Below are 13,207 nucleotides of genomic sequence, written 5' to 3'. Positions count from 1 at the left end.
AGTTCAGTTAGCAAACAAAACATGTACAACTGCAAACGCAGAACAAATCAGAAAACTCAATAAACAGCTTGCAAGCAAACTGTTTGACAAAATTGCAGTGAGTGGAAAAGGCACAAATAATTGTGGCTAGAAAGGGGGCATCTTACACATCCCTGCAACTGAGCTCCTTCAACCATCACAACCCTTTCATTGTTTACAAGGGCACGATTATATGATGTTCACCCTCTTGAATCTCTTTGTTCCATAGATTTATCTGTCATAAACACTGCAGCCTAACACTTCAGCCATATCTTACCTGCTCTTTCTTCTACTTCGGTCTTATCTTACCTGCTTTTTCTTCTGCTTCAGCCATAACTTACGTGCACTTTCTTCTACCTCACCACTGTCATTCAGGCCTCACCAATTTTGAAGTGAACATATTGATAGCAATCAGAAAGGACAGACAACTCAGCCCAACAGGACAGATCCAAGAAACAAGATGAAACCAAAATACACACAACAAGAACACCAAACAAGTTCAAACTAAAAAACTATACAAACGGGTGCTGATGAAGTAAACACCAAGAATATAAAGAATAGAAAAAAGAAGAAATACAGAGAATGATGATTCATCTTCTACACTGTATCTTCTTGCTTCTCTCATCAAATTGACATTTTAAAATAACTATTGTTGAATGTTATTGATGTCTCTTACAGCCAGTGTTTTTTCTTGAAAATGAGATCTTGAAATCTTCTGTGATTTTGCAGTGTTTGGCTCTCGACAATTTAAATATATAGGCATCGCCTACATGACAATAAACCCTCTATTCATTTATCAATCAATCTATGGCCTTATATGTTAAATATCAGAAACTGTCCAGGAAATTATTAAAATCTAGTTAACTATTAAGAGAAATAAGAATAAAGTCATTAAGCAAACATACTCTACAGCTTCATTAAACCTTGGGGTGCACAGCTTCATAGTCATTTGTTGCAAATAAAAACGCACGGAAATCTGAAAGAATAAAGTACAATTGGTGTTTTATAAGAGGGTAAAATGGATCATATAGAGATCTAGGCGTAGTGTGGCTTTACAAGCTGTTTTCCTCCAATGTAAAGTTTAAGACATCTCATCATGCCCTCCTACCACAACACTAGATCAGACAACTGCACAATGGAGTTGACCACTGCATATGCTGAGCATGAGTGGTATTCTATGCATATAATAACATCAAAATAATGATAATTTATCAACAAGTAAATGTATTTTCTCTTTATTCGTTCTGTTATCTCCAGTAGCAAAAGCTGATGGAGTTGTCACAGAGGTACTAAAGTCATGTACGAGCAATATGCTATCGCGTAAGAGCATGTGATAACAATATGGCACTGAATCACTGAAAATTAGAAGTGTATCCTCATGTTATATTTGTTTGATCAAATGGCTTTACTTATGGCTTTACTTAAAGTTGTGGAAACTATCTCTGTGTTGTAGGTGGAATGAGGCAATCTGTCACTTGATTAATATCAAATTAATAAGCTCCTAGTGTGTGTAATAAATTCAAACCATTTATGATGTTGATGAATAGCAGCAACATAACTATCTTTTTGAAAGAAACACACATTGATGTAATGCAGCCCATAAATAGCATATTGTTTTCTGTATGTTTAGAGTTTAACAGGCATTTTCTACTCAAATCGGAAAGAAACACTTGTTACAGAAGCTTAAAAGAAATCCAAATGAAGCATTCCAACATCCAAGAATTAATTTGCATGACCATTTCATGGAAGAAATTTCCATCCCACCAAAGCTATTTTAATTGTCAAGCTGATGATGATAGAAAAAACTGTCAAATCACAATAGAATTGACTGCACTTATTCAGCAAAACATTTTGAGCAGGAAGCGACAAATATCTCCTGTATGTAATGCAATTTGCAGTAAATATAAAAGAACTGACACCCATTCATTGATATTTTTCACTCCCATTGTCATTAAGTTTTTATTTATTACCTAGAAGGCTAAACAATATGATTATGAATTATGATTTATGAATGAATAAGTCAACACTGACCGCGTCATTAATGACATGGAGAAGCTCTGCTTGTGGGTAGCTGAGGGCCAATGGGACTGCAACTCCACCACTTAACCAGGTGGCCCATATGCCAGCTACAAACTCTGCAGAGGGCTTTGCTATGATCCCAATACAAGCCCCCTCCAGATCATTTGCTTTCTTTGGCTTTTCAATATGGCCCTGAAATAAAACCAATCGTTTTTTACACAAAAGGTGAGAAACATTTTAAAGCAAGAACCATTAGACATCCATGTAATTCATCTAAAACAATTTGGGGATCCACTGAATAATCCTTTTCAATACTTACCTACACATGATTTTCATTAAAAGCACTCTCTAAAGAGTAGACACCAGAAAAGGCAACAATATTCTCCCTAATGGATAAGATTGTTTTGTACTTTCCAGATTTCATGGATAAATTAAAAAGTTTTGATTTGATAATGAAACCATCCAGAACATCCAAGATTGTGGTTATTTAAGCATTCTCAAAAAGGCCAGTTTTAGTGCAGTGTTACAGTGTTCTAATATAACAAGCGACTTTGTCTGTTGAAGAGTGATGCACTACCAATTCAGTGGGCTGTCCACCAGTTGTTGATTGAAAATTGCCTGTTTTCAATATGCTTGATATCTGACAAGCAGAGGTGAGTAGTTGGCTGTAGCTGCAACTCTTTTGACCAGCTGTTACTGCCACTTTTCTTTGTGCTTCTAACCCCACCTTAGCTGCTGTTTTTATTACCTCCATGAATTTCACAAGTGGAGAACCTGAAAATTCATAGCCACAATTGTTGTAAATGTATCAGTTAACTTCTTTTTTTCTGCAAAACTAGTGATGAAAATTAAGCAAAAAAAACGTATATTATGTTTCACCAAAGAAAACAACTTTTGCTTCTTATTTGAATTATGCTCACTAATCATCTGGATAGCATAGGCAGATCTTAAATTCAGTAATTACCAGAATGAGTTCAAAATAGTGAGAGGCTGCCACCAATTGCTCATATGGCATATGTTTATTCCATACAATTGCATTCCATGTGGCTCTAAAAATGAGGACAAAATCAAAGCAACACACATTTGGCTCTAGAACCGGATTACAGAATATCTGGATCTTAAAGCAACCTAGTTACCCAATGAATACTCGTGTAAAAGAAAGTTCTAGAAAACATGCACATATGGGAAAATAGAAACCATAATGAAATATCAAATCTTATATTCAGTTTTCTTCCAATAAAAACAGAGGCTCTATCCAATGCACTGCTGGAAAGACTAACGTCAAGATTTAGAACGCAGCATTGCACAGATGCAAAACAGTGTTCAATGGCAATCACCAAGATAATGATCAAGTTTAAAAATACAAGACTGAGTCAAATTACAAGAGACAATGCTGAGTCAGGTTAGAGATAAATCAAGTATCAAAAGAGGTGACAAGTCAGGTATGGCATTAACTGGTGGTGTTTTCCACCTGTATATGTCCTCTTTTGTAATTTTAAAATACTATTCCAATTTCCATATGTTATGTGAATTTTAAAATTCTAGTCTTTCTGTTATATAAATGTTGAAATATTAATCCTTATGCTCAGTGTTTTTTTTGGCCTCTGCTGAAATCATAGTTACGACTTACAAGACTTGGACTGGGCAAGCTAATTTTGGACTTGGACTCAGACTTGGCACAAAAATTTGGCAAAGACTCGGCAGATAAAAAACTCTAAGAAATATAGAGATTAAGGATTTAAAAATTATTTCATGTACCTATGAAGAAATAAACCATAAAGACCAGTGTAACACAGGGATGTGTCGCCCCCTAAACTCCCCATCCTCAAGTCGAGGGCTTGGCATACCTCCACCACCGAGTCACCACTGGATGCAGGGATGGGAAGACGTCCCTGGGATGTCCGGGGGACACCTAAACATCCCTCAACTGTCCTGGGGATGTCTGTATGTCCCCTGTCCCGAGCCTGGATGAGACTGCAGCAGGCAGAGATGTAGTGCCGGTTGGTATTCCATTGGTAAATCTTGATCATGAGGAGTCCAGTAGTTCTAGCGACAAGGAGTTTGCCTTGGGGGATGATTAGAGGACTCTCTTTACTAGATGTTGACATGATTTTGTACTGATTTTAATATCATGCTACTCCTTATAATCACCTTTATGATATTTTGATATAATATAAATCAAAATCTTGTATTTGTCAATAATTTGAATTTTTAATAGTAATTGGTAAATCCATATTCAATGTTCAAAATAAAAACTTCAATGGCCAATGTTCAAGTATACTGTCTTTTGTAAAGGGCATGTTGCAATTTTATATGTTCAAGTATTTGATCTTATTAGTTCTTATACTATTATACATCACTTAATAACTACCATTTCAAGTACTATATGTATAGTATATTACAGAAACCCCCCCCCCCACCTTGCCGCTGTCCCCAAATTAGAGTGTAATGTCACCACTACCAGGGTTAGCAAGAAAGAAGTAAAACCTACAAAAGAAATGTCGGAGCTAGACAATAACAAGTCTAAGTATAATATTCCATCCCAAACGTTAAGGACGTTTCTAGATTAGGATTTTTAAACATCCTGAGGATCTCCAAGGTTCTAAACGATATAATATCGATTCTAGAACCATCCTCAGTTATTTTGTCATCTTCTCTAGAATGCACCCCATAAGGTTCTTCTCAGAAGAGGTATTCTCTATCCAACGCCCTATCACATATGCATATGTTGATTCGTCAAAATATTCCGGTCATTATATTGTTCTCGTCTAGCCATTTATACAAGGATTGTATTGGCCTTTCGCGCTGGTACTATTAATTGTTTATACAAAGGTTGTAATAACCTCCTACACTGGCACTATGAGATATCATTCTCATCTAGCCATTTATAAGGAGTGGTATTGACCTCTCGCATTGGCAACCTCCTACACTTGCACTATAAGGAATCATCAATCCCATCTTATCCATTTATATAGAGATGATCTCAATCCCTACACTAGCACTTATCCATTTATATAGAGTTTAGCACAATCCCCACACTAGCACTTAGGGTGCTTGATCATTTACGTCTCCCATAAGGAGTTATATTGATCTCATATAACAGATCAATCTGAAATATCATCCTTTCATATTATATCTTCTCAATATTTAATAGTATCCAAACTTTAAATAGCATTCTTATGAATTTCATATATACGTAAATATATATATAATGTCACATATATTACATCTTTATATTATCCATGGAAAAGGATTATTAAGAATAAATTATTCACCATTTTGAAATGTCTTATTTTAAAAGTATGCATGTATACATGCACCGGATCTCTTTTATCTTTTGCTCAAATGTTATTATGATAAACTCCTCTTTTACTTGGGGCCACTTTTCCTTAATTAATGTTTTGTTGTTTTAAGACTTTCTTCCTTACTGTTTTTGAATAACCATTTCCCTTTATTAATATCTTTTTCTAAAATACTTCTTCCTTTTAATTTAAATTGAGATTCCTTTGCTTTTTAAGAGGGATAAATTCCTCCTTTTCTTGTGAATGATTCTAACTTCTTATCCTTAGTGGAAGTAAATATATTATTTTTTGTTTTATATTTTTCATTCTTCTCTAATTTAGGCCTTCCTTATAATTTAAGTTATTATTTTGCCTTTCTTTCTTATCTACTTCAATCCAATGTCCGTGGCCTAGATTTTTAATATCTTTGTCATCAATTATTTATCCTTAATTTATATTTACTGCTTATTAATAGTTTTTATTTAAATATAATTTCTCTTATTTTTATTTTATTATTATTAGGTCATATTACAATTCCTCATTTTTTTAATATTATTTTATTATTATTTATCTATTTTATACTTTAGTTTATCTATTTTACACTTTAGTTTATCTATTTTATACTTTAGTATTTTCATTTATTTGTTAAATTTAATTATTGTATTTGAATGACCATTTTCCTTTATTAATATCTTTCTTCTTATATACTTCTTCCTTTTAATTTAAATTGAGAGTCCTTTGCTTTTTAGGAGGGATGAATTCCTCCTCTCCTTGTGAATGATTCTAGCTTCTTATCCTTAGTGGAGTAAATAAATTATTTGTTGTTTATATTTTTCATTCTCCTATAATTTAGGTTTTTCCTATAATTTAGGCCTTCCCTATATTATAGGCTATTATTTTGCCTTTCCTCCTTATCTACTTCAATCATATGTTCGCGGCCTAGATCTTTAATATCTTTGTCATCAATTATTTATCCTTAATTTATATTTAACTGTTTATTGATATTATTTATTTAAATATAATTTCTATTGTTTTTTTGTTTTTTTTTTTTATTAGGCCTTATTACAATTTCTCATTTTATATTAATATTATTTTATTATTATTTATCTATGTTATACTTTAGTATTATCGTTTATATTAAATTTCCTTTGAGAAAGGGACATGACATGAAGCCCTTTTCCCTGCATCCTGAAAACCTATCATAATGTCTTAACATCCCCTAGTACCCATGTTACACTAGTAAAGACCAAAAAAATCATCAAGTAGTAGTTAATCTAATCACATACACAAGTATAGATTGAACACAAAAGTATAAACCGAAATTAGAGGTAAAAAAATAACACACTTAGATATATAAATATGATCAAATGTATATAAAGCTCATCAAGTATGTACTCCAAGTCATCAAAACAAATATTAAAACTAAGATTATAAGACTATGAACCAAAGGAAGTTGCATTATTCATCCCAACATCACGACAAGTGATGTGCTAGGGTCTAAGATAGGTCTTATATGATGATATATGGTTGGTGGTTTGAATTAGGCTATCACTGGCCCTCGTAAGCTAAGTTTGTTGGTTAAAGGATCTCAGTTGGCAAGTCAATTGGCCAATTCCCTTTCAAAAGTCAAAGGAATGCAGGACTGCTCTTTGTTTGGGTTAGTTTGGTACAATTACTATTTATAGTAAGTCACTTATCCCACATTTCGATATTTGGCAAGGCATCTCGATTGGCTTCAATTTAAGTGATGACCCTTGACATCTTTGTTGTTCACGTATTTAGAGATTTGCTAATTATAGCAAATCAGGGATTGTTAGAGGTGGACTCTAACTACTTTAAATAAGCCAATTGGATGCGTAGTGGGAACAATGGTGGATCTCCTAGTTCTGACATAATCAACAAATAAAGAGAACTTTTGGCGTTACGACATTTTGATTATTAATAAAGTAATACTTTATTAGTAATTAATTAAAAATAACACATCATTAAATGTTATTTGACTTTATTACTAATAACTTAAAAGGGATTATTTAATGATTATAAAGTCAAATTATAAAGTGCATATGAAGAATAATGTAAAGTGCCACTTTACAGGGAGATATAAGTGATTAATAAAATATACTATACATTATTTTGTTGTGCAACCAATGGAGGTAATTTCCTTTAAGTTATGCGAGGTGTAAGCTTCGAGCTCAATTTGTATTTGGTGAGTTATAAAAAGCCTTCACGTGAGGAAAGTTATACATTAATACTTGTGCATTTGCTTTTGCCAAATTGGGTCGAAGAGATGGAGACAAGGATTTGAGTTCTAGAGTTGGAGAATTTGTCAAATTCTACTAAGTTATCAGCACTTTTAAGTGGTTAAATGCCCGTTGAATTGTATGAAGCATTGGCTTCATCCAAAGGACAAGATTGATATAACTGGTTGCAGAATTTAGAGACAAGAAGCTTCATTTTATTTCAGACTCTTAAGCAAGGGTCGAGGATTGATATTAATGGCATATCGTAGCTCATTTAAAACCTTCATGTTAAGTCTTCAGGCAGCCACACTGCTTTTTGTGACCACATGAGATCTAACGGAAGTGACATTAGGGTTTGAGAAGCATATTTGGATGTTTGGTGCCTTAGTACATGATTCCAGCCTTGGTGTTTAATGACATTGGCTTCCTATTGAGCTATGTCCAAATTCTAACATCCATAATTATCTGCAATTAGATATCCAGGTTTCTTTCATTGTATTTGAGTAATACAAAAATTGCATGTTTTTTTAATATTAAAAGCAGCCAAAATAGGGTGGCTGGCCCAAAGAGAACAACAAGAGGCAGAGCCTCTGTCAGCAAACCAACAGCAGTAGGAAAAACCAATACATCAGCACCTCAGCTAATATCCTTTTTTAACATCAAAAACATCAACCTAAGACACAAAGTCGGCTGATAAACTAAACTAATAACCAAGGCAAAACAACAGAACCAGAAAGTATCAGCATTCAGTAAACTACTGCAAGTTCTTAGAAAACTACTACTACTAACAACAACCATAGTTAACATATATTAAAAGTTTTTAGATGCCACACAAGGCAGTAAATTCAACTTAACAAAATAGAAATTAACAAAACCCGAGGGCGAGCCCTCTATTCCCCTTGGCTCTTGGGGATAGCGGCTTGGACAAAAACAACCACAGCCAATCATCGATGAGGAACTTGTAGAGATGCTTGGAGCTACCTACAAGAATTACATGTTATCATCATTGTAATTTTTTCAATTTGGAGATTATCAATAAAGGTTGGTTAGTGCATAGTTAGCATAGATATATGTACTTCAAGCATTGTTATTTTGTTACTTCACATATTGTCAAAAAATCAAAGGAAAAAAAAAAAGAACCATAAACTCACAAAAAACTCAAAAAAAATATAAAACTTGCAAAACAATATCTTCTAGTGATAGAGAATCACAAGTAGAACCGATAGGGTTCTTACATTGTTATTAGAGCAGTTTCCTGCCATACTACGGGGCTTAGAAAGCTTGAGTTTCCATGTGCGATATGTGAGTGATCAACTTTCTTGCAATTATGTCGATCATGGATATAGTTAGGAGGTTAATTAAAGAGTGAAATCAAATGAAGGTTACACCACAAGATATAATAGATGACAGAAGGGATGTGGTGCATAGCATGTTTGAGGACTATAACACTCTTCCTCAAAATGTTAAGAAATATTTATCTTTCTACCAATTTATGAACTTTCATCAAAAGCTATATGGTATAACTACTTTAACAAAGAAACAATATTGCAAGATAGCTCGTAACTTATTTGCAAGAAAAGTTGGAGCACGTAGTGACTGTTCACGTAACTGATTAGTTGGTTGATTATGATGCTGAATGCTAAGGTAAGTTGATGATGATAATGCTAATGATGATGATACAGTACAGATTGGAACAGGATAATCAGTTATACTCTTGTCAATGATGTCAAACTATTTGGCATGACTTATCAGATAATAGTGATGGCCAGTTAAATGATTTGATTGCTTATTAATATAGGAGAAAGATTAAGTTGATTTAATTGTTGGATATGATTCATGAAGATGTTGAGATGACATGGTGAAGCCAATGCATAAAGGTATAAGTGATTTGCTAAGTTTGAAGAGAGATAGATGGGAAAATTCTAATAGGTAAATTGGACAGAGAAATAGGTAAAGGAAGTATCTTATCGATAGACTAAGAATCTTATCAGAAAACCTTATAGTCTTATCAATACACTGGAAAGTGAACAGGAAGACTAGATACATCAATACAAAAGAAAGGAGCTTACTGGAAAAAATAAAGACTTATCCGAGAAGACAAGACTTATCGACGAAAGAAGAACAGATGATGAAAATTCAAGGCATGATTCTAAAGTTTAAATTATTATTGGAGAGTGAATTGTATTGGATAGCCATCTGGCTAAGGTGTGATTTAAGGTAAAAGGTAATGACACAAAGATCAAGGTAATATGTTTAAGGATGGATTCATGGAGAAGTTTCTACAAGGTCAAAATGGCTTATGAAATAGAAGAACGAAATGATCAAGATTGTAAAGTTTAATATGGAGAGTTGATTCTAGGCTTAGCGATTGTAATCAAAGAGTTTCTACTTAAGGAGAAGATGGAGAAGAAGATTGGTATCAGAGAGTATTGAATAGTGTGGCTAAGAGTTGTTGCAAAGAAGAATGAAGGAAGAAGGAAATTGCAATCACAAAGGAAGGTACAAGATCGAGCAAGGATCAAACAAAGGATCAAATATGGTATGTTAGCATGTTGAGGAACTTTATTGGATCTGATTAAACAAAATAGTACAAACTACAAATCATTTGTTAGTTGTTGCTCTCTCACAATTATGACAGTTAATTCCCTTAATTGGGTGGCCTTAACAAGTCTATTGAAAATCTTTTAACAAGGTCACATTCTCAAAAGAGTGTCTAAATTCCTTTAACAAGGTTACTCCTAACAGGGTATAAGACTTTAACAGGTCTCCAAGGAAATATCTTAACCGGATAGCATTTAACAGTGCTTTTGTAATCGTTACTTGGGTAGGTTACTAACTGAAGAGCACACAAATATACTAAGAGGGGGGGGTGGGGTGAATCGGTATAGTAACAAATTTGCCAATTTAAAACTTTTATCCAAAAAATTAACTTCAAATGCTGAAATGAACAATTATGCAAATGAACACAATAACACATGGATTTACGTGGAAACCCAATCCGGGAGAAAACCACGTCAAATAAATGTTTTCTTATATAAACTGTTCTTTTACAATGTTTTGTAGGCTACAGCCTACTAGAGGCTCCAACCCCTATGTTTATGAGCACTGACTCACTGGAAGCTCTAACTCTCACACTTTGCAAGCACCGACCTACAGGAAGCTTCAACTCCCTATGCTTGTCTTTGTGAGCACCAACCCACTATGCACAAACTGATTCTCCATCTTGGCAATGTTTCTTATTTCAACTAATGATGGATGCTTTTACACACAATGTTTCTTCTCTTCTCCTTTCTCCTCAAGAAGTCAGCCAGTCACTCTTCCTTGCAACTTTATAAATTTATATATCAGATAATAATCTGCATATATAAAATCTTTTAAGTACACTTTTGGACTGTACTATATAAATAATATATACATATCAGATTTAAATATCTGAATATATATATATATATATAAAATCTTTTAAGTACACTTTTGGACTGTACTATATAAATAATATATACATATCAGATTACTGCTGACTTGTCTCCTTTACATTCTCTTCATCTTCTTATTTATGTCTTTTATTCTACGAATCATGCCTCCTGAGATAAAGAGACATATCTTCTCCTGTTATTATGATTTTATTTAATCATTTATTTAATAAATACTTTTTATTTAACTTAAGTCTTCAACTGTATAAACATAACTTTATGTCCTGATGGTCTTTATTTCATGTTCGATGGTGCTTATGAATTGGAAAACTTGACATGGCTATGCAGGCAGACCATTTCTAAGACACCCGATAGTATTTTACTGTAAAACTTCAATGGACTCAGAGAAGCTCTGTAATCCTTGTCTATACTTCTCCGGCAGTCTGAAATCATCGCTTGATTGATATTATATAGTCATCTTATTACAGTATCTCCAAGTACACTGCTGCTTAATATTGTTTTATAGTGCTCATCGTATTTTGTTTTCTATTGTTCCAACATTTAACCCAAACTTTACTATCTGGTCTGCGATACATATCATTTTAAAATCTGAATCTTGACTCACATCATTGCTAGCCAACTCCATCTCCCACAATCCTCAGGGGCTCCTCTGAATATCTGGCATGCCTCATACCCTTCCATCTCATCACTGCATATGGCATTCAAACATCCAATCTTTCAAACATATCAATTTTGTCGTGGCACTTTCATTGCTATGCATACCTTTAACCGTTGATTCACACACGAAACTGACTTTGTCTTCAATTGTTTCTTCAGATCGTACACATATCCAATATATATATATTATCGCACTTTTTTCTTTCATACTGATATAACACTTTTCTTCAACATAGACATCAGGCTTTATTTCTACTGATTGTTCCTTGCAATAATGAAATGACTCATTACTCCTTTTGATCTTATGAACTATTCTTGTGGATATTAAAACATCTCCGTCTTTATTTTAAGTCTTCAACCCATGATTCAAAGATCAATACTTCCTGTTTGATTTACTTTGTGTGTGCTTTCCTTAAATTCGTCCTTGTTAATATGGACCCTCCAGATAGCATATTTGTTTATTTTCTGTCTGCTTGATCGCTGCTGTAGTAGTTTTGGCAGTTCATAAACTCCTTTAGTCAATTTGAAGACTTCCGTATAAAATTTCCAACGCTGATTTAACATTTTGGATACATGAGTTAGAAAATATTAAAACTCTAAGTTTAACGGGCTCCTCCTTTTTTTGTGCAAAGTCTGATCTGAATAATGAATTTGCTTCCTTGAATGTTTTTTTCTGACCTGAACATATACATATAAATTATGCTATGTACTTCCCTTAGTTTACTTCTCTATTATCACTGAAAGTTTCTTTTACACTGTCTACTGGCTTAGAAGTGACTCGGCATATGATTTATAAACTTGCTCTGTCTCACTTAATACATACTACCCATTGTTGTCTTCTCTTCATTGTCGTTGCTCTTTAATGAATAATGAGACTCTTTAAATGTTACATCCCAATTTTTGACCTAATTTGAAATATAGCCATTGAGGTTCACATGAAGTCAGTTGGCAATTTAATTTGTTATAATCTAGCAAATGGTAAGATGGTTAGTCGTTATGATTTCAAGTGAAGATGACATGTTAGTTGATTGTTAATCATGAATTCATGGAATTGAGATGAAGGTTAATTGTTATGATTATTTATGATTAAATAATTTATAATTTAATTACGGAGAACTTTGTAGGAAACATGTCGTAGGGGGGGAACATTGTCAAAAAGGAATTAGGCACAAGAGCATCACCATCACTGAGCAAATGGGTAGAGGACCTAACGACTTGGAACGAAATACATCTTCAGGACCCGCATGAGTTATTTAATAAATAATTTAATCTAAATAATTGGGTTAAAATATATAAAAAGATTTTAATATATCTTTCATCATATTATTTTAATATTTATAAACATTCATATATGTATAAATGATTTGGCACCATTATAATTTAATAATTAATAAAGTAATGTTGCTTGTGCATATAAGATTTTAATAACGTTCGAATTATAATAACATTTCAATTATTATAATTCTCGAATTATAACTTTCCAACTCTATTCTTTCCGATTTAATATTCTTTGTTTTTTTAACAATAACACTTGGCATGGAGATTGATTTAATTTTTG

At 33.2% G+C, this 13,207-nt stretch overlaps 1 protein-coding gene across 2 annotated transcripts in view; it reads right to left on the bottom strand.

Moving 5' to 3' along the window:
• AAE13 (AMP-dependent synthetase and ligase family protein) overlaps positions 1-13,207 on the bottom strand; it is a 220,873-nt gene that overhangs the window by 195,379 nt on the left and 12,287 nt on the right. For both annotated transcript variants that reach the window (XM_089819847.1, XM_089819848.1), the window contains exons 2-3: positions 2,615-2,811; positions 2,050-2,229 (exon numbers count right to left, since the gene is read on the bottom strand). In XM_089819847.1, coding sequence (XP_089675973.1) covers positions 2,050-2,229; positions 2,615-2,791 — 357 coding nt within the window. In that variant the 5' untranslated portion in view covers positions 2,792-2,811. The remainder of the gene's footprint in view (positions 1-2,049; positions 2,230-2,614; positions 2,812-13,207) is intronic.

Source organism: Cupressus sempervirens, chromosome 3 (assembly GCF_028749045.1).
Source record: "Cupressus sempervirens isolate cs-2001-9-10 chromosome 3, ASM2874904v1, whole genome shotgun sequence".
Lineage (NCBI taxonomy): Eukaryota > Viridiplantae > Streptophyta > Pinopsida > Cupressales > Cupressaceae > Cupressus > Cupressus sempervirens.
Note: the sequence above shows the minus strand (reverse complement) of the source record. Positions and strands in the feature narration are given on the sequence as shown.